The 22,298-nt window shown below is 49.3% G+C and overlaps 1 protein-coding gene across 8 annotated transcripts in view; it reads left to right on the forward strand.

Moving 5' to 3' along the window:
- The window catches only part of TEAD4 (TEA domain transcription factor 4), a 69,917-nt gene that overhangs the window by 21,305 nt on the left and 26,314 nt on the right, over positions 1-22,298 (forward strand). For 5 of the 8 annotated variants that reach the window (XM_047865929.1, XM_047865927.1, XM_047865928.1 and 2 more), the window contains 4 exons: positions 1,232-1,360; positions 6,029-6,283; positions 19,914-19,978; positions 20,450-20,512. In XM_047865929.1, coding sequence (XP_047721885.1) covers positions 1,306-1,360; positions 6,029-6,283; positions 19,914-19,978; positions 20,450-20,512 — 438 coding nt within the window. In that variant the 5' untranslated portion in view covers positions 1,232-1,305. The remainder of the gene's footprint in view (positions 1-1,231; positions 1,361-6,028; positions 6,284-19,913; positions 19,979-20,449; positions 20,513-22,298) is intronic. The other 3 variants (XM_047865922.1, XM_047865925.1, XM_047865924.1) reach the window with 1 other exon arrangement.

Here is a 22,298-nt window from a genome sequence, read left to right on the forward strand (position 1 = left end):
TTGCCTGGTGAGGGAAGGCAGCTGCCAGGCCTGGGGCTGTGGGCGGTGAGGCTGGGAGAGGCCAGCCAGTGAGAGCTATGGCCTGGGGGCAGCAGGGCCACACAGGGCTGGGAGCAACTCCATTTCAGTCACAAATCCCGGGGCTTGGGGCTTTGGGTGACCCCTTGCCTTGCTTCCCCTGGGATGGATCCAATCTTGGGAACACAAAGCGCAGGTCCTCAGAAACCTCACTTGTGGGGCAGTATCTGACAGGACTCTCTGGTTTTCCCCAGGTCTGGTGGTCCACTGGGCTGCCCTGGGCCCAACTAATATAGGGGCTGAACGTGCTTACTTCACCTGGCTGGTCTAGCTCAGCTGTGGTGAAAGAGGGCCCAGAGACCCTGGTCTCTACTCCTCAGAAAGGTTTACATAGTATCAGGGAGATTGGGCCTCCCTCCCTTCCTTCTCTCCTTTCTGGACTTCATAGCACCCTCCATCTGGCTTGGGGTAACCATTTGGGTTTAGTGCCAGGTCCCAGAAGAGAATCCAGGCTGAAGTTAGGACATACAAGACTTTAAGTATTAATATTATTTATTTATTAACATTAATCAATACTAGCTGAAGGTATATGTATCTGTTAGGTCCATTTAGGACTTTAGACCTTCCACGTAAGGCATTATTTGTAGCTTAGATAATGATGGTGACAATTAATATAGCTCTTACTGAGCACTGACTCTACGTCATGCCCCATGCTAGTTAGCATCAGATCTTGTTGACCAGCATATGGGATATCTCTCCGTGGCAGGTCAGTTCTCCAGCCTTCTCTGAGCAAAGCCACAGGTGAAAGTCTGCATGGTAGGAGCAGTCCCAGAAGAAGTGGAGGACCTGGGCAGTGAATGTGAGCCACAGGCACTGTAGGACAGAAAGGACCTTAGATCCCAATCTAAGAAATGGACGAATTTGACAATGGTCTCACGGTTGCTTATAACACTGGAACTAGAACCAGTCTCTTGATGCCCAGACATCACACTTTCATTTTACAAACCTCCAAAATAAATCCCAAAGGGATTAACCTACAACTGAAGCTCTCCCCCTGGTGTGCCAAAGTCCGGACATTTACTGATATTTTTTTGGTTTCCTGACACTAAACACAGAACAGTTCATTTTCCCCACAGGGAAATCATTACTTCACAAAAAACACTTAGCAAATCTCTACTCATTTATTCATTGTTTTGTTCTCCGCATTGTGCAGTGTGCTGAGGACTTAGAGAAAGACAACCATCCCCACCCTCGTGGAGTCTGACGTATGGTGGAGGCCGATCATTCATGGGAGATGGAGGGGTCAGATATGTAAAGCACGGGGACCTGTTGGAGCTCAGAGGTGGGTGCCTAATCCAGACTTGAGGTCTGGGTCATCCTCCCAGAGGAAATGACATTTTCGCTGGACCTTAAAGATGCGGAGGAGTTAGGTGAGGGAGGGATGGGGAGGAAGGCTGCAGGCAGCCCTTCCAGGTATAAAGAGCTTATTATGTTAATTGAGTGTGGGGGTTAGGGCTGGGTGCAAAGAAGAGAGTATAGAGGACCGTGTAGGTGCATGGAAGGTATGGCAGGAGAGCAGGAATCAGTTGATGAAGGGCCTTATAAAATCCTATTGTGGAACATATCATTTTATGTAAGATTATGGGAAAGCCATTGAAAGATTTTAAGTAGAGGAATCACATGATCAGATTTGTATTGTAGAAAAATCACTGTGGCTGCAGTGACGGATTATGGAGTCTACATGGGGTTGGCACAGTCATCCAGGTGAGCACTAGCGGAAGCTTGGATTAGGGCTTGAGATAGAAAGAGATGTGGCTTCAAGAAGACTTTTAGGAGATAGGATGTGGTTGTTAATTATTTATGGAGATAAGAGGGAAAAGTCAATACATTCTTAGATTTCTGGCCTCTGGGTGGATGGCGGTGTCATTTCTTGAGAGACACAGAGGAGGAGGAGGAGGAGGACCAGGACTCACTGGCAAGCTGAAAATTTGGTTTTGGACATGCTGAGTTTGAGGAGCTTCAGAGAAGGCTGATTAGGACTGCCTGGTAAGCAGTTACCATATATGCCCAAACTCAGGAAGGACGTACAGATTTGGGAATCAAAAATATACAGTGGGAATGTAAGCTGTGGGTGGGGATCCCCCAGGGGGGTATGTATGGGGTTTTGAAAGGAGAGGTCAGGTTAGAACCCTGAGGAAAACATGTAGGGAATGGGTCTGGCAAAATATGAGACCAAAGAGAAGAAAGGAAGGGTGAAGACAGTGAGTTAAGACAACTTGAGAATGGTCTTTGTTCTTCCATGTATTTTGAGATCAGCTTGTTAAGTTTTGTGGAAGACCTTGTGGAATTTTTTTTTTTTTTAATGTTTTATTTGCTTTTGAGAGAGAGAGAGAGAGAGAGGCAGAGTACAAGCGGGGAGGGGTAAAGAGAGAGGGAGACACAGAATCCGAAGCAAGCCTCTGGTTCTGAGCTGTCAGTACAGAGCCCGACACGGGGCTTGAACCCACGAGCTGTGAGATCATGACCTGAGCTGAAGTCGGATGCTCAACCGACTGAGCCACCCAGGTGCCCTGAGACCTTGTGGAATTTTTAATCATAATTTCATTGAAATTATTTTTTTGGTAAAGATTCAACATCTTTATGATATTTTCCCATCCAGGAGCACAATTTTCCTCTCCATTTATTTAGGCATTTTATGTCTTTCAAAACCATTATGATTTCCTTTGTCTCACCTATTGTTAGATTTATCAGTAGGTAAATTACTACTTTGGTTTCTAAATGGAATATTTATTTATTTTTCTTAAAAAAATTTTAAAATTATTTTTGAGAGAGAGAGAGAGAGAGACAGAGTACAAGCTGGGGAGGGGCAGAGAGCGAGACATACACAGAATCCAAAGCAGGCTCTGGGCTCTGAGCTGTCAGCACAGAGCCCCATGTGGGGCTTGAACTCACGAACTGTGAGATCATGACCTGAGCCAAAGTCAGACGCTTAACCGACTGAGCCACCCAGGCTCCCCTCTAGACGGAATATTTTTAGAAATTAGTAAGATATGCCATCTTACTTCTGGTATCAAAGAATGTAATTGTAATTTGTGAAATCCCTTCAGTCTTCTATTGTAATTCCTTATAATAACGACAGTTTACTTCCTTTTTTCCAATCTTGAGATCTGTCTTGTCCTACTGTGTTGGCTAGGACTCTAGTACAGTGTGAGTATAAATGTTGAAAGTGATATCTTATTTCTGAATTTAAGGTAATGCTTCTAGTGTTTAATCAGTAAGTGTTGTGCACGTTAAAGTTCTGGTCACCAGTTCCAATGTGCATGTGTGTGAGTGGGGTTGGGGGGTGAGGACATTCCTACACTAATCAACAAGTCTCTAGCACCAGTTGGGTGTCCTACAATTCAATTCTGACACTGTCTACCTGGAGGTAGCATCATATCCCACAGGTTAATGGCTTATCTCATAAGACTGCCCCCCCAACCCCAGATACCAGTGGCAAGCCCAGGTTATCACTAGTTATACATTGGAAGTTCTAGTAACCCCTCCTTGAGTTCAACTGATTTGCTAGCGTGGCTCATAGAATTCAGAGAAACACTTTACTTACTAGATTACTGGTTTATTACAAAAAATATGTAACTCAGGAAGAGTCAAGTGAAACAGATACATAGGGCAAGGTCGGGGGGAAGGCATAGAACTTCCATAACCTCTACAGTATGTGCCATTCTCCCCAAATCTCCATGTGTTCACCAACTCAAACTCTCGGAAGCCCCTCCTTTTTTGTTTTTATGGAGGCTTCATTACATAGGCACAATTGATTAAATTATTGGCCATTGGCAATTAATACAACCTCTAGTCCCTTTCCCTTCCCTGTACTTTGCAAAAGGGGTGGTGGTGTGGGACTGAAGGTTCCAACCCTCTAATTACATGGTTAGTTCTCCTGACCACCAGCCTTCATTCTTAGATAGATGCATTCCAAAAGTCACCACATTCACATAATAAGACACCTTTATCATTCTCATCTCTTTGGAAATTCCAGGGGTTTTAGAAGCTCTGTGCTAGAAACTGGGACAAAGACCAGATACACATTTCTTATTATAAATCACAACATCACAGTAGGGTTTTGGAAGGTGCCATTTGTCACATTTAAGGAAGTTTCCTTGTTTATAGAGTTTGCTAATAAGTATTTTTTATTGTGACTGGGTCTGGAATTTTAGCAAATGCATCTTCAGAATGTATGGTTCAGAAACATGGTTTTTCTTGCATGTACATGTATACACGTGTGTGTATTGCATGACCAAATGTAGCCACCGTCATTGTTATTGTTTTTATATAGTTAATATTGTTTAGATTCATTTTTATTTTACCATAACTTTGCTCACCTCTTCCATGTGTGTCATGCCTTCTTTTCCTAGAAGCTCCCTTTAAAAAAATACCTCCTTTACTGTTTTTTTTTTTTTTTTTAAAGTGAGGGTCTGTTAGTAGTAAATTCTCTCCATCTTTGTCTAAAAATGCTTTTTTTTTTTTAAATGTTTACTCTCGAATGATATTTTGGTTGGGCTTTTAATTCTGGGTTAACAGTTATTTTTCTGTCAACAGTTTAGAGACATTAACTTGGGTCCTCCTGTGCTACTGTTGAGAAGTCCACTATCTGTATATACAATTAACATCATAGTCCTTCCTTTGTAGGTGATTTGTCTTTTTTCACTCTGGATGCTTTTAAGATCTATTCTTTGTTTTTGGTATTCTGCAGTGTCCTTACAGTATGTGTTCATTTTATTTTAATTTATCCTGGTTAGGATTCAGTATGGTTCCTTAATTGGAGGATTCATGTATTTCATTATTTCTGAAAAATTTTCTTGCCATTATCTTTTCAAATGTTGTTCTACCTCACTTTCTGTATTCTCTCTTTCTGGAATGCTAATTGGAGGTATGTTGAAGTGCCTTATTTTGTTCTCCTTTGCTCTTTATCATCATTACAAAAATACATTTCCCAGTAATATCTTAAGATATTTTTTCCAGGTTCTTCTTTCTCCGGCTGTATCTAATGTGCTGTTAATCTCAGTTAAACCATTGAGTTTTTTTAATATATATTTTTTAACATTTATTTATTTTTGAGAGACAGACTGAGACAGACATGAGTGGGGAAGGGGCGGGGGGCGGTGCACAGAATCCAAAGCAGGATCCAGGCTCTGAGCTGTCAGCACAGAGCCTGACGCGGGGCTTGAACTTACGAACTGTGAGACCATGACCTGAGCCGTAGCAGGACAATTAATCGACTGAGCCATCCTGGTGCCCCAAACGATTGAGTTTTAACTTCAGTGACTAAAATATTTATTTGGTTCTTTTTCCAGTCTGCTTTGTGTTTTTTGATAGTGTCTAATTCTTTCTCATGTTTCCAATTCCTTATTTAAGTCGATAATTATTTGAAATACCATTATATAATAGTTTTTATCTGATAGTCCAGTTATCTCTAGTTCTTGGGGCTCTAATTCTATTGAATTTTGATCATGGTAGATTGTTTCCTCTTTCTTCTATGTTGTAATTTTAGATTTTGAGAACCTCTTTAGCAAGATTTTATCTTTGGGAATTTTCTGCAGTGTGGGTTAAGACTGTCTTTTTAACCTAGGGTTTAGGCAGACAGACAGTCTTGTCATATTTTGTCAGTATTCTGTCTTTTTGCTGAAGATTGAGATTTAGTTCTGAGTTCCAACCTCCCTGTATCTGTCAGGTCATCCCAGGTGCCTGGGATGTTTGTGCTCGCTTAACAGGGTGGGAAGGTTAGGTCTACAGAGGGGACATGACCTGCCCCAGATTCCAGGTCTCTCGATGCTCCCAGATCTTTCAGTTCATTCCTTATCCCCTGGGTCCCTGGCCTTATTCCCTCTGAGCTCCTGTGCTGTGGGTGGCCAAGCAAGGAAGGGCAACTGATCCTGGGGCTTGGCACTCCCCTGGGTGCCCCATCCCACGGACATGTGTTCTTCCACCAAAGCGGAGGTTTCTGCCTAAACAGGTCCAACGGGCGCTCCTCCAAGCGGAGCCTTGGAGGGCAAGGCCGGCACCATTACCTCCAACGAGTGGAGCCCTCCTAACTCCCCTGAGGGGAGCAACGTCTCTGGGGGCAGCCAGGCATTGGACAAGCCCATCGACAATGATGCGGAGGGTGTATGGAGTCCGGACATCGAGCAGAGCTTCCAGGAGGCCCTGGCCATCTACCCGCCTTGCGGCCGCCGCAAAATCATCCTCTCGGATGAGGGCAAGATGTACGGTAAGGAGCCTGTTGGGGTGGGGTGGTGGTCCCCTGCCCTCGTGATCCAGCTCTGGAAACAGGGCCCGGCAAGGGCCCAGGCACAGCAACCTTGGGGTTCTTCAAGTAATGCACGGGGGAATGACCGCTAGGGCATTTATCAGGTGGACGCTGCTTCCACTGACCTGGGTTCCCAAAGTGTGGGAGGGTGTGTGAGAAGAAGCCTTAGAGTGGGAGGGAAGCTGTGGTAGAAGGCTTGGGAAAGGAGAAGAATAACCCCCTCCCGCCAGAGCAGGCTGGGAAAATCCCATAAGCTGTTCCCCAGGCAAATGCTTCATGAGCTCCCAGCTCCCTACCTTGACTGTGAAGGGAGGTTAGGAAGGTGGTTACTGGACTCACTCATTCCCTCATTCATGCACTCAGTCGTGAGGCTTCTGTGTGTCAAGCCTAAGTGGGGAAGATCTGGACCCTGCTCACAATATGGTGGGGGTAGGTGAGGTGAGCACACACATGTCTGTGCAACACGACAGATGTGGAGTGTTCCAGGAGAGAGTCAAGCAGAGTGCTGTAGACCTTTCCCTCAGGAAAGGTCCCATTGAGCTCAGAGTGATCTGGAAAGGCTTGATCTTTGTGAGTGGCTGAGGATTCAGAACATTCAGAGATACTTTATGTCCAGTAGCCCTGTGGGAAGGACCAAGCAGTCTGCCTGGGGCTGTGCTGACTTTTGGATGGAAGAGAGGTTATGTGGAAAAGTAAAACAAAACCAAAAACTGAATAGCTGTTGGAAGGCCCAGGTCAGGCTTTCATTCCCAGTGGAAAGTCTCCCAGGACCCCCAGCTTGAAACACTGGTCTTGGGCAGGTGGTGGGAGGATTTCTGTAACTGGTTGGCACCCTTGACAACAGAGGGCCCTGCCCTGGCTCCCAACAAAATGGTTCCAGGCCAGGTACCCACCCCCAGAAGTTTACATTCAGGTTCTCTCTCCCCCATCCAACGCTGGTGCCCCTCCCTCCAACACAGTAAAGGGCGCTCTGTGAGGGGTTCGTGGGAGCTAGCTGTATTCACCTCAGAGGGCTGCTGTGAAAAGTGACCACAAATTGGTGGTTTAACACAGCAGAAATGTATTCTCTCACAGTTACGGGGTCCAGAGGTCTGAAGTCAAGGTGTCTGTAGGGTTGGTTCCTCTTGGAGGCTCTGAGGCAGGATCTGTTCCAGCCTCTCTCTTAGCTCCTGGGTTGCTCACAATCCATGGCCTTCCTTAGCTTGTAGCTGCATCACTCCAGTCCGTGACTCTGTTGTCCCACGACTGTCTTCCCTGTGTGTCCTGACCTCTTGTAAGGATACTAGTCACACCTAATCCAGTGTACATCTTAGTACATCTGTAAAGATCCTGTTTCCAAATAAGGTCACATTCTGAGGTTCTGGGTGAACAAGAATTCTGGGGGGACACTATTCAACTGAGCTCAACTGGACTGAACATGGGTCCTGTGTGTTACTGCCTTGGGGAGTATAGGGCTCTCACAGCACCTGGTACTCACTCTTTACCTGCAGCTTTACCTACAAAGCCAGAGTGATTCCTCTCTTTCTTTAACTTGTTGGGAAAGCAAGGTGGGCAAGGTGGACCCTGGATCTTGTCCTCGGGCACCAGTTACAAGTTCTAACTGCTCATCTCTCCTCACCAGCCCCACCGCTGTGGCTTTGCTGGATCCCTACAGAGTCTGTCTTACTTCTCTGTAGGTGTCCATGCCCTGCATCATCCTCCCCACACCCCGTACCACCCCTGCTGTAACCACTTTCTGCTCTAGTAGTTGCTTCTTATTTTTGGCCCCTTGGGAAGCCTCATGGAGAAGACGGTGGATGTGTATGGAACACCTGTTGGGTGCTAGATGTGGGATCAAGCACTTTACATAGTTTCTTCCCATAGAGCTGGAGAGGAATGGAGAACTGATGTTCTAGGCTCTTTCTACTACTTTAGTGGAGAATGGGATGGGTATTGATCAAGAGCTGAGGTGTGAAGGTATGAAGGGGTTGGGGGGAAGGGGAGGGCAAACTGTTTAGCTTGAGAGTTGTCAGGGTCTCTTGTGGGGAAGCCGTGATGTGTGCCCGGGACAAGCACAAGTTTTCTGGCAAACACAAGCGGCTAAGAGGCATTCAGGAAAGGGCAAGAGCTGAGGGTACCTGTGGAGATGGCAGAATGTGGAAGAATCAGCAGACATTTATTTGGGGGCCACTGTGGACCAGACTTTGAATGCTGAGATGTTTCTTTGTGTGTGTGTGTGTGTGTGCATGTATGGTAAAATATATATAACATAAAGTATATTCTTTTAACCATTTGTAAGTGTACAGTTCAGTGGCAGAAAGTGGATTCACATTGTGGTGCGGCCACCAGCCCCATCCATCCCCAGAACTTCATCTTCCTAACTGAAGCTTCGTACCCACTAAACACTACATCCCATCCCTTCCTCCCCCCAGCCCCTGACAACCACCATTCTGCTCTCTGTCTCTATGGATGTTACTGCTCTGGGCACCTCTGAGAAGTGGAATCATATGGTGTTGTTTGTTTGCCCTTTTGTGACTGCCTTAGTTCAGTCAGCGTAATGTCCTCAAGGCTCCTCCACGTTGCAGCCTATGTCAGAACTTCCTTTTCAAGGCCAGATAACGTTCCACCGTATGGATAGACCACAGTTCGTTTATCTGTTCACTTGGTGGTGGATGTCTGGGGAGGGATGCTTAGTTTTATTTAGTGGTTGTGGGTAGATATTTCTCTCCCCATTTCACATGTAAAGGAATTGGGTTAAGAAACTTTGTTATCAGTCAGCAGATGATTGTAACTGAGCCAGTTTGGGAAGTGCAAGCCTGAGATTGTGTGACTGAGCCAGTTTGGGAAGTGCAAGCCTGCGGGCCTCTGGCAGGCCTTGGGTTGGAATTGTTTGGCTGGAGGGGAGCTGTTAAGTGGTGGGGAAACAGGCTGAAAATGGTGTTTGGCAAACTGCCCTGGCCATGTTGGTGTCCCTTTTGTGGTTTTCCTCCTGTGCAGAGAGACCAGGAGGGGGATCACACAGGGGAGGACCTGGGAGGGAGGGAGGGGAGGGGTGCAGGGTCCCAGAGCCTCTTAGTTGTGCCAAGGAAGATAGAGGCTCTCAGTGGTCTCTGATACCCTTTATCGCTTCAATCTTTTCAAGGAGAGGAGGGAGGAATTATAATCTCTGGTTGCAGATGCAGAGATAGATAGAACCTCAGAGAGGCCAAGAGTTTCTCCCAGAGTCTCTCAGGTAGTAAGTGCGAGAGCCACGGGTAGAACCAGTTCCCCTACCCCCAAGCGTAGTGCTCCCCCATCACCCTGAACGGCCTTTGTGTGCTCTGTGAAGCCTGCCCCGCCTGCTCCTCTCCTCCCTGCACCACCTCCCCCTTCTACTTGGCCCGGGCTCCAGGTGGGTCAGGCCCTGGGCAGGGGCACTATGAATCTGATGACTCACTCAGCCCCCACAGCACCTGTCCTCCCTGACTACAGATCCTGCTGGGGTCCAGATGCTGGCTTATCCACATCTCCTCTTACCAGGCATGGGGGCTGAGCCAGGGCAGGACCTCGCAGGGAGTCGATGAAGGGGCCCTCACTCAGCAGGGGCTGCCGTCCAGCTGGGAGGTATATATAGCTCTGAGCTCAGCCCCGTGTGTGTGTGTGTGTGTGTGTGTGTGTGTGTGTGTGTGTGTGTGTGTGTGATGGGACCCGGGAGGTGGAGGAAGAGGGACAGGCTGCTAAGCTGATTCAGACGTCACCTTACTCTGGCTGCTCTCCTGCATCTTCTCATCTTCCCTTGGGGACCCTCTCTTGCCATCCCCCAGTGCCTGAGCCCCTGAGAGCCCCACTGCATACACACCCCGCTTCCCACATTCAGAGGCCATCAGTTGTTTTCCAGGTGGGCCAGCCCAGTGGGGCACAGGGTGGGAGCTGAGGATCATCAGAGTGATTCCAGGGCGCCCAGAGGAGGAATCTAGAGCTGGAGGCTCTGAGGACAGGAATTAGGCCTGCTCCCAGCTCTGGCCCCAGTGCAGCCGAGCAGGACACAGAAGAGGGCCAGGCAGACATGTGGATAGCATGCAGAGCTGCAGCACAGATTAGCGCCTGTGACTTCTGAGCTGAGCCTCCCACATTTGCAGACAGGCTCCCGGGGCCGCTAGCCATCTTCGCTCATGACTGCCTTCATTTGTGCCCCGTCACTGTGTGACCCTCGCCCTGGCATCCCCATGCTGGTCACTCTGACCTCCTTTGGCCAGCCTGGCCTCTGGCCCCGTGGGCAGGTGGTGGGGAGGTGAGCGTGGGGCAACTTGTCATCCCCATCTGCCCGCACACTCTGTCTTTCCCCCCTCGCAGCTCTGCCTTGGTCCCCGCTGTCTTGCCGTCTCTGCCTTGCCTGCAAGAGGGCTGGCTTGCCAGCTGTGTCTTCTCTGTGTGTCCATTCCTTCCTGCCCACCATGCTCTTGAATCTCCGAGCTCTCCTGGCCTCTCTTCCCTCTTTCTGCTTCTCCTCTCCTTGCTTTCTCCATTGTCTCACTGGGTGCCCTGTGGCCCAGGCTTCTTGTTCTTGTTACTACCTGGGCATCTCCTCTTGAACAAGCTCCCACTGCCCTGAGCCAGGCCTGGGCTGAGGGCTGCAGCCTCTGTTGTCCACAACTGTATGGGACAGTGGAGGGTCAGGAGAAACATCTTTAGAAAGTAATCTCATGGCACTTATGTTGTGTATAGTGTTACTCAGGGGGCTAGGCTATCTTAGAAGTTTTCTGGAAGGAAGTGTAGCGTGAGCAGGGTAGAGGAGGGAGGTGCTCAGGGAAGGGGGAAGACAATGAGCACCCACCCAGAGGAGGGACTCTGTGTGGTGGTTTTAATGGGCGTTGTAGGCAGGTGCTGCGATGACCACTGTCAGAGGTGAAGAGACCCTGTTTTGGATAACTCACACAGCTAAGGAGAGGCAGAGTAGGGACTAGGCCCAGGTCAAGGCTCTGGTCACTGAGGTGATGGGACAGCAGTCAGTGCCCTCATCCGAGCTTCTGCCCCCTGCCACCACCATTTCCTTGGATCCTCCACTGCCCTTTGCTCTGTTGCTCTGTGGTTTCTGGCTCCTTCCATGTGTTCCCCGCCCCCCCCCCCCCCCCCCCACCTCTGGTTTACAATGCTAACTTCATGCTTTTGGAGGCCTGATGACATGACCCTCAGTTCAAACTTGCACTGGTGTGGCCTTGGACTGGTGGTCTAACCTTTCTCAGCCTCAGTTCTTCATTTTGTACAACCGAGGAGTGATGACAGTAAAGCCACCTTTTTGTTTGGTTTTGGTTACATTCATTTATTTTATTGTGGGAAGATATACATCACATAAAATTTACCATTGTGATCATTTTAAGGTACAGTTCAGTGGCATTAAATTCGTTCACATTGTTGCTGCCATCCCTGTCATCTGTCTCTAGAACCTTCTCATCCATCCCAAACTGAAACTATAGCCATTAAACACTAACTCCCCAACCCCCTCCCCCAGCCGTAGGTAACCTCTGTTCTGTTTTCTGTCCATATGAATTTGCCTATTCTTGGTACCTCATGGAAGTAGAATCAATCATACAATATTTGTCCTGTTGTGACTGGCATATTCTGCTTAGCACAGTGTCTTTAGGGTTCACCCTTGTTGTAGCCTGTGTCATAGCTCTATTATTTTTTTTATAGCTGAATGATACTCCGTTGCACAGATACACCACATTTTATATATCCATTTACCTCTTGATGGACAGTAAGTTGTTTCCACCTTTCAGCTGTTGTGAGTAGTGCTGCTCTGAACATGGGTGTGCAGGTATCTGAGTCCCTACTTGCAATTCTTGTGGGTATAGACCTAGAGATGGAATTGCTGGATTGAATGGTAATTGGAGGTCACTTGTTGAGGAAGCGCCAAACTGTCTTCCAGTGGCTGCACCATTTTATGTCGTTCCAGTGGTACACAGGGTCTCCAATTTCTTCACGTCTTTGCCAACACTTGTTACTTTCCGTTTGTTTGTTTTTTTAATGGTCATCCTTGTGGGTGTGAAATGGCATCTTGTTCTAATTTACATTTCCCTAATGATTAGTGATGTTGAGCATCTTTTCGTGTGCTCTTTGGAAGAAGACATCACCTTTTAGTGTTACCGCAGGGATGGGAGCCCATGGAGGTGCCCAGAGAGCAGCAGTGGGGTGTAGAGCTGAATGGTACATGTTCTCTGTCCTCAAGGAGCTTGGATGTTAGTGAGGGAGGAAGACAGGCGCTCCAGTGACTTTAGAGAAAGGCACAGACCCCTGTGCACCCGGACTTGGAGGTGGGAGTGGGCACACCCACTTGGGTGAGGATCAGGGAAGGCTTCTTGGGGCGGCAGCCTTGAAGGCCGAGTAGGATTTCACCAGAAGCCTCAGAGCCCTCCAGGGACAACGGTGGTAATAGCTCCGATGTCAGGCCTAATCACTGCCTTCTCAGGCTTCCAGGCTTCGGGCAGAAGTTTCTTCTCCACAAATAGCCTCCTCCTCCAGCTGCAGGTGTTTATAGCTTCAGCCGATCCCTGGACAGAGAGGCCCCCAGGCCATCGGGATTAGGGCTGGTTGTGGAGGAAGGTTGGCCTCCCCGCCCCCCCCCCCCCTCCCCCCCGCCAGTCCCAAGCTGCCAGGGTGAAATGGAGAGCTCATAAGAGGCTCCCTCCCTTGAGAGGCCTCTGGTGAACCAAAACACTACACGTGCAGATCTGTCTCCTCTTGGGTGGGAGGCTCTTTGCCCAGGTTCTCAACTTTTCCAATTTTGAAAACTAATAGCTTTCAGTATAATGGGCCTTATGAACAACCTGAACAACAACAGCTGACCTTACTGACCTTCTGCTAGGTGGTAGGTGCTTCACTTCCTTTGTGCCATTTAATACCCTTATGACCCAGACAGAGGGCTGGTGCAGAGAGAGGAGGCAATACAGAGGAAATGAGATGCAGAAATGGCCTGTTCCATACAGGGTTGTGCAAACGGGATAACGATTTCAGTGGTAGTGTGTGTTCAAGGAAAAGCCTGGGGTGGCTGGCAGGTACGTGTGACCTGGTATGTGGGGTTGGGAGGAAGTGGTGGTGATATGTGGACCCTGCATCGAGAACGCCCCACCCTCAGCCTGTAGTTAGGCCAAGGCTGACCTTTGTCCATCGGCTGTCCTCACCCCTGGTGGGATGGGGCTGTGGACATGAGGTGGGGGCTGTTGGACACATGTCCCCTGACAGATGGGCCACAGTCTGGCGGAGGTGTCCTTTCCAGCCCCACCCAGGCCCTCTCTTGGGTTGGCCAAGGCCACCTGCCACACTGTAATGCCCAGCTGCCCCCACCGAGTTCCAGGCTGGCCTCCCGCTGCCCCAGCATGTGGTCTCTGAACTGGAGGGGAGAAGAAAGGCCTGGGTTTTAGCAGCAAGTGGCAGAGCTGGGACAAGGATGCAGGTCTCTTTCTCTCCCACTAACTCATCTGGATTTTGTACTAGTTTCTTTCGGCCCTTGCTCTTTGCTGACCTTGGCTATAGTTTCAGGGCTCTGCCTCTGAACACATGCTCCCTACTTCTCTCCTCTTCTGCCTTTGACTCTGTGGCTTCCTGACGTCTACATCACCCAAAGCACATTGGTTTCTATCAGCTGTGGGTACCACTGTCCATAAGAGAATGAAAACAGGTGGGCAGGCTTTTGGGTTCAAATAGTCGGCTCTTCCTCCAGCACCTGGGTCAGGTGAGGGGCAGTCAGACATCATCAAGGACTTATTTCATGCAGAGCCCCAGAGAATCGGGGGATCAATCCAGAGGGAGGAGCACAGTGGTCTTGTAGAGGAAGCTCCCAGCTTGGCGAAGGGAGGGCAGTCATTGTATCATAGTCATGAAGCCTTAGAAATGTATGTTCTCATGGCACCTGGAACACTAACAAACTATGTGACTTTCAGTAAATCACTTCCCTTGCTTGGGCCACAGAGTTGTCTTCCTTAGGCTACACTGGACCTGTGGGATCTCCAGGTCCAACCCTTCAGAGAGACGGCCCTCAATCCCATGTGAATAGAAGTAATTCTGTGCAATACTGAAGAGACAGACTATAGAACCAGATTGCATGGATTTCAGTCTTAACTACCTGTTGGCCTGTGACCCTGAACAGCTTTCCAAACCTCTCTGTACCTCGATTTCCCTGTCTGTTAAATGTGACAGTAGTAGCAGCTGCATAGAGTTGACATGAGGATTGACAAGGAGCATGCAAATAAAACTCCCAGTACACATCATGTATTTGCACAGGTACTAGCTCATATAAGTGCTCAGTAAATAAATGTTCATTATCGTAGCTCTTGTTACAAGAGGGAAAGAAGCTGTAGAAACTCTCCATGTATGTGTAGAGCCTGGATTAGATGCCAGCTGGCCTGGAGGCAGAATGGCCAGGGTGACCTCCAAAGCACCCCAGTGGCAGGAAGGAAGCTGTTTGACCCCTCTTGGCTCAACACACCCACAGAAGCCCAGCACTTCACTCCCACCCAGGGAGTGCTCTCGACTCCTGGCATTGCCTCTGATAAGCAGAACAAGGCTGGGTGGAATAATGGTCTGAGATGGGCTGGTAAGGGAGGGGAGGATGCTGTTCCACAGAAAGAGAGGGAAGATGCACAAGTTGGTAAAAGACAGCTGAGCCAGCCCAGACCCCTTGGGTTTGGCTCCCATGGCCCCCACTGCTTAGCCCAGGGCCAGGATGGCCTGTCTCGTTCCTGAACTCTGTAGACGAGGGCAGAGGCAGTTGTGGGGCTAGGAGGGGCTCTGTCTTCGTGACCTGGGGCTCTGACAGGAGGCGAGCCATCTATAATGTCTGGAGTAAGGGTCTTGGCCAATGGAGGACACAGGCCTCCTCCCTAGCTGCTGCTGCTGCTTGACATGTACTGTAGAGGATGTGCCGCTGCGTAAAGGGCCAGGACGCTGGCCCGGTGTTGGAGGCGAGTTCCCATTAACTGAGCAGCACCTTCTTGGTGCCAGGTGTTCACTGTACCGCCCACAGTGGCTGCACCAGTGCTCAAACCCAGGCAGCTGGTCCTAGATCTGCTGGTAGACAATCTGGGTGAGATTTTCTGACTTCAGTTTTCTCCTTTGGTAATAGGTGTAATTGCTGTCCTTTCTACAGGCAGTAGGGAGGTTTACCGTGAAGTTGATGGGGCTAACGCTTCAAGACCATCACTAGTAATGTGGTGTCCCTAAACCTTTTATTATTCTTTTTTTAACGTTTATTCATTTTTTTTTTAAATTTTTTTCAACATTTTTTATTTATTTTTGGGACAGAGAGAGACAGAGCATGAACGGGGGAGGGGCAGAGAGAGAGGGAGACACAGAATCGGAAACAGGCTCCAGGCTCTGAGCCATCAGCCCAGAGCCTGACGCGGGGCTCGAACTCACGGACCGCGAGATCGTGACCTGGCTGAAGTCGGACGCTTAACCGACTGCGCCACCCAGGCGCCCCTAACGTTTATTCATTTTTGAGGGTGAGAGAGAGAGAGGGAGGGAGGGAGGGAACGGGGGAGGGGCAGAGAGCGAGAGGGAGACACAGAATCCGAAGCAGGTTCCAGGCTCCCAGCTCTGAGCACAGAGCCCGATGAAGGGCTCGAACTCATGAGGGGCTCGAACTCATGAACCGTGAGATCATTCATGACCTGAGCCAGTGAGATGCTCAACCAACTGAGCCACCCACGCACCTCTAAGCTTTTTATTTTTAATTTAAATTTGTAAAGTAGTTTTATTGGAATATAATTGCCATATAGTGAACTATACATACATATTTGAAGTGGATAATTTGGTTGAGTTTTGACAGACATATACACCTATGAAACCAATTACTATCATCAAGAGAATAAACATACCCATCTTAACCTAAAATGATCTTAGCCTAATTTTGGTTTATATTTTAAATTATTTTTCTCAATGAGAGCCTTCCAATTTTTAGATGCTTTAGGCTCCCCCCAAATCTGGATTTGTTCCTGCATGGAGAGGGTCAAATGAGACCGGGATAAGAAATCACTTTAAAAATTATGTTGGACTAATCAAGTAAAAGGGTATTTGCTTTTCTATAACTTTTACCTTACCTATAGAAGGCTAAAGAGCCTTGTGGGACATTTGGCCAGTATCATATCACTATTTAACATTATGCCTTATTCATTTAACAATGTTTGTGGGAACCTGCTATAGAAAACTGCAGGCAGTGTTCTAGGTGTTGGGTGTGAATCCCTGTTCTCAGGAGCTTTCCTTCTGCTGGGAGTGGGGAGGAGGTAGGCAGTGCTCCGAGTAGGCAGCTCAGTAAGTAGGAGATCACATGGCATGTGAGAAGGTGCTATGAGAACAGTAAAGACAGTAGGCAGTCCAAGGTGGGTAGGCGGGGGCTGACCTCAGTTTTCAGGGGAGTGTTCAGGGAGGTGGTCTCTAAGGCAATGGCATCTGAGCAAAGAAGGTGTCAAGGATGTGAAGGTGAGGTTGTGGGCCACATGTGACTGGGCTGAGAACAGGGCACATAAAGGCTTTCAGATGGGCATGGGTCAGGCAGGTCCTAGGAACAGCCAGGAGACCGAGTAGCAGGTGACATAAGTTCAGGGAGGGGCTGAGCTGGAGATAGAGTGAACAGATCCTGTGGGTCTCTCTAGGCCATTGTAGGGGCTTGGACACTTATAATCTGAGGGAGACGGGAAGCCACTGGAGGGTGTTTGAGCCACAGGATTGCTGTGGCTGCTGTGTTGAGAATAGGCTGATCAGGGGATCCAGGTAGAAGGCTATTCTAATAGTTGAGGCCAGGGAGGATGGGAGCTTGGGCCACGGAGGGTGAGGTGTTGAGAAGTGTCTAGATTCCGGTTATACAATTGACCTTTGAACAATGTGGGGGTTAGAGATGCTACCCTCCCCCCAGACACAGTAGAAAGTCCATGTATAACTTGAACTCTCCCAGAACTTAACTACTAACAGCCTGCTATTGACCAGAGCCTTATCAATAATATAAACAGTCGATTAACACATATTTTGTATGTTATATCTATTCACTATATCCTTATAGTAAAATAAGCTAGAGAAAGGAAAATGTTATTTAAAAAATCCTAAGGAAGAGAAAATACATATGGTATTGTGCTGTATTTATTAAGAATAATTCATGTGTAAGTGGACTTGTACAGTTCAAACCCATGTTCTTCAAGGGTCGGCTGTCAAGATTTGCTGATATACCCTTTATTTGACAAACAGGGCCAGATTTTGGAGATGCCGACCTGAATGGGGATGTGTAGTCTCTTGCTCTGAGGTGTTGAGAATCTAACAGAAAAGACAGATAGAACTGATAGGTTGCTCCCTGCACACAAGGTGTGGGCTAGAGGAGCAGCACGGGAACACAATGGTCTCTGATGCCATTCAGACGAGTGCCCCCTGCCTTTCCCACCACCCGCCCCGGGACTCTCCAACTTGCCCTTCTCAAGAGCATGTCCTCCAGCACTGCAGTCAGCTTCCTGGCTCTCAGGAACCTTCTCTCTCCCCTTGCTCTTCTCCTTGCTCCCAGGCTGGTCTCTGAACTACACTACTCCCACAGGCCTGTTTGTTTTACAGGAAAGGAAACTGAGCCAAAGTTAAGGTCTGTTTCCTAAGTCTATAAAAATTTGGTTGGAATAATCTTGAGAAAGCCAAAGTTAAGGTCTGTTTCCTAAGTCTATAAAAATTTGGTTGGAATAATCTTGAGAAAATACCCTAAAAAGGCCTTCTATTTATTTATTTATTTATTTATTTATTTATTTATTTATTTAATTAATTTTATTTTTATTTTTTTAATGTTTATTTTTGACACAGAGAGAGAGACAGAATATGAGCGGGGGAGGGGCAGAGAGAGAGGGAGACACAGAATCCAAAGCAGGCTGCAGGCTCTGAGCTGTCAGCACAGAACCCAATGCGGGGCTCAAACCCACAAACTGCGAGATCATGACCTGAGCCAAAGTCGGACGCTCAACCGACTGAGACACCCAGGCGCACCTAAAAGGGCCTGTTTTAAGAAGAGAAGTCTGGGTAAAGGTCCATGGAGGAATAAAATCCCATTGGCCACAGTCCCATAGCTCATTTGTGGAACCACTGGGCTAGCATCTGGCTCCCCAAATCCCAGTTCTGTGACCCGTGTATAGTCACCACTGGTGATGACTTAGACTCTCTGGCAAGTGATAATAGCACTTCATAGCTGCAACATGAGTGTCTCAAGTTAGACATGGGGCAGGACTGTTGAACTTTATTCAGACATTTGTTTAAAGGAGCCTTTGGAATACCTCTCCCTGGAGAGCTTTGAGAAGAGCCATCTTGCTGGATCCCTGTTTTAAGTGCAGACCAGCCGGCAGGTGATATCCTCAGGGTCTGATCCTCCCTCCCTTCTTTCCCTGACACAGACAGTCCAGTGCTCAGGCCAGCTAGTCTTTCTGGCAGATGAGACCTCTTCAGGGTGGCCTCTTAATTCAGCGTTGGCAGTGGGGAAAGGTCAGCTGGGGGGCCGGCTTGGCCTTGGCTGTGCTCTCTGCTTACAGCAGGGTGGCGGATAGCCTATTCATCACCACCACCCCACCCCCACCCCCTGCACCAGCAGTCTCCTTACTCATAGTCACAGTCCTCCAGGCTCAACAAGGGCCAGCAGGACAGGGCAGGCTGTCGGCTGTGCCCTCTGGCCCCAGAGCTGGACCAGGGAGGTGGTAGCTCCTGCTGAAATCCCCTTGCCCTCCCTCTCCCCAGCCCAACGTCCTTCTTTATGGTTTAATCCTACCCAGTGGTCAAGGTCCAGCTGAAGGCTCACCTGACCACCCAACCTGAACTGACCCCTTGTGCTCTGAACACACTGTGTGTTCCCTGTCTGTGGCACGCACTGGAGTTACAGCATGGACACACGTCTCTCCTCAGCTAGGTGGCAGTTTCTTTGAAGACGGAACCTCTTTTCATAATTGCATTTATAGTAGTAGAGGACACAGGTGGCTCCTCATAGTTTTCTGAGATTCCTTAGATGCAGCTTTAGCCCCTAGCAGGGTGGGCCCATGGCGCACACTCAGTATTACTTGTTGACTGGTTAGAGCCACGGAGCTGGAGTTGTGGTCTCTCTGGGTTTTCTTTGAGTTAAGCGCTTCAGACCTCCTCTCTGGGGACCCTCGGTGTCTCAGCACGTATGTCCCCCATCCCTGCTGCTGCTCACAGACCAGACAAGACATCTTGTAAGGCCCTGCTCATATGGAGGTGGTGGAAGCCGCGGGGACTGCATGGGGGATGGCCAAAGTCCAAGCGCTTCCCTGCAGCCTCTCAAGTGTGCAGAAGGCCCCAGGAGGAGGCAGGACTATCAGCCTGCTATAGAGTGGAGGGGAGGAGGTGGCCTCTGAGAGGGCTCCCCAAGTTTATGTGGGGCCCACAGCCCTGTCACCTCCTTGCTCTCAGGTTACCAGTCTCCCACCAAGACCTCAGCTTCCTCTTGTTGCTGGGAGATCCGTGGGATCCAAGGAGGGCAGGAGGGAACCTGTAGAATCCTCACCCCAAGTACCCAGTCAAGGTGGCCAGAGGATGAGGGAAGAGATCTCCCAGATCGTCCTGTGTGCCTGCCTTTTGTCCTTCTTCTACTGAGAAGCTGTTGGTGTCTCTGTAGGTCGGAATGAGCTGATTGCCCGCTACATCAAGCTCCGGACAGGCAAGACCCGCACCAGGAAGCAGGTGGGCCCTGAAAGATGAGTGTGGGTCCCAGGGGCAGGTACCCCAGTTCCAGCCTGCTCCCATGGTGGGCCAGGGCCTCTGTAGGCCCCAGTGTGGATTCCTGGTGGGGCTGGTTCAGAGGGGTTGTGTCTTTTTGGTGTGCCACAGATAGTTCAGTTTCCCTGTGGTTCCTGTTGCTATCAACTGGGAGGAAATCCCTCACCTTACAGGGGAGTCAGTAGCCCCCTCCCCTCTCCAGGACACCAGAAGAACAGAGGACAAAGTACTGGCACTATACTTGTATTTATTGCCAAAGTCTGGATTAGCTGGATATGGAGGGACTGAAGGCCCACCATTGACTGGCCCTTTCATTCATTCATTCCACAGATGTGGATTGAGGCTGAGGAGGGCGGTGCTGAGGGTCAGGGAGCCAGAATGGGGAGCACAGGCCTTCTGGGAGGTAGGGACAGGAGCCTTCTCTTTCTGCTGCAGGTCTCCAGCCACATCCAGGTGCTGGCCCGTCGCAAAGCCCGCGAGATCCAGGCCAAGCTAAAGGTAAGGCAAACAGCAGCAGTGGGAGGGAGGACCTAGGGCATGGGTGGGGGCAGCTTCCTAGAAATTGGAGCTCCTTTTCCAGCAGGAAAAGTCTTCCCTTGGGTTCAGGGGCTGGCTGTTTGTGTGCAGAGCCAGCATGCTTGTTGGTGTTAAGAAGACTGGGATTTAGCCTATAATTGTGCTCCTGTCTATATAGGGAATGACACTTGACTTCAGAGCCGTGTGTGTGTGTGTGTGTGTGTGTGTGTGTGTGTGTGTGTGTGTGTAAGTATGTGTGACCACCAGGCTCTAGAGCATCCCCCCTCCCTGGACAGAGTACTTCCCGAATCACAGTGGGATTGTCCTCCATACCCCCTTCCTTGAGGACGTCCTTGAGCCACTGGCCCCTTATTTGCCATCTGCTGAGCCTACAGGGTGGTCAGGCTTGGGAGGCACTGCTGTGGGTGGTGGGGTGGGGGTGGGTTGTACTGTGGGAGCTGGTGGAATTCCTTCCTGCACTCTGCTCTCTGAGATGGACAGTTCTCTCCCCTCCCCAGGTCAGCCCTACCTTACAGGGCCATGCCCCACAGGACTCCCCCTGGGGCACTCTGTTCCCCACAGGACTTAGGCCTCCTGGTCGCTGGAGCCAGGGGACCCTTTTGGTGAATGGCAAGAGGGAGTGAGCCCCCACCCCACCATAGACATGCTTGTAGTAGAGTTTGCCCAGCTACTTGGCAGGAAGAGCTAACATCTGAGGGAATCAGACTGAGTCCAGCAGTTAACACACTTTTTTTTAAGCAGCCGGGTCCCCCCTTCCCCCCCAAACAAAATATCACCCCAATATGTTATCAAAGGGGCTACTCCAGTCAAAGCTAGGTTAGTGAGGAATAGGCCAGAGACCCTGCTCCCATCTGCTTCTGATGCTCTGTGGCTCTTGAACCCCAAAGTAGCTCATAACCCAGTTAAAAACCCCTGAACTAGAGGAGCTTGAAGGTCCCGTGTGGCTTCAGTTGTCCGTGATCCTGACATGGGAGGCTCCAAATGAGTGGTGGGAACTCCCAGGAAGCCGCACCCCGCTGCCCACTCAGCCCAGCTGTCCCCAGCCCCCACAGCTGCAGCCCGGCACCTCGTTCCTTTGTCCCTGGGACAGCTGGCTGGGCCTCAGCTGTCACTCCCTCTCAAGCCAGCACACGTACCCTCAGACACCCTTGGGTCCTGGAGTCCAACTTGAGCCCCACTTTCCCTCTCCGGTCTGCCTCTCACTGGGACCCTGGCAGGGGGCCAGAATGGAGACAAGACTTTACAGTGTTCTGTTTACAGCCATCCAGGGAAACTTTTAATTCCCTTGGGGACCATCTGTATGGGCACATTTGCTTCAAGGAATCGCACCTACCTTTGTCCACATGCTGTAACTTGGAGGCCAGGGAGAGCCTTCGTAGACCACTGGATGGGCATCAAGGGCAGCCATGAGCCCCTTAAATAATATGCAAATCTTTATATGAGTTTTCTTGGGGAGATTGGTTTGAGGATTTTGTCATATTCTCAAAGGGGTCTGTGACCTAACATAATCCCTGGTGGACAGACTTCTATTAGATAGAAATCCTCCAGGACCCGGGATTTGGTGTAGCATGCTCTGCCCTTGTACCATGTGAACTTGGATGAGTCACTGACCTTCCTCAAGCTCCATTTGGTTTAAAATGTAAAATGACAGAGTTAAGCAAGTTGACGTCTGAGGTCCTCTCCAGCCCCAAAATTCAGTGACTCCCTGGCCTTATAGCCTGGCCATTTGATGTCACTCCTCATAATG

The sequence above is a fragment of the Prionailurus viverrinus genome, chromosome B4 (assembly GCF_022837055.1).
Source record: "Prionailurus viverrinus isolate Anna chromosome B4, UM_Priviv_1.0, whole genome shotgun sequence".
Classification (NCBI taxonomy): Eukaryota; Metazoa; Chordata; class Mammalia; order Carnivora; family Felidae; genus Prionailurus; species Prionailurus viverrinus.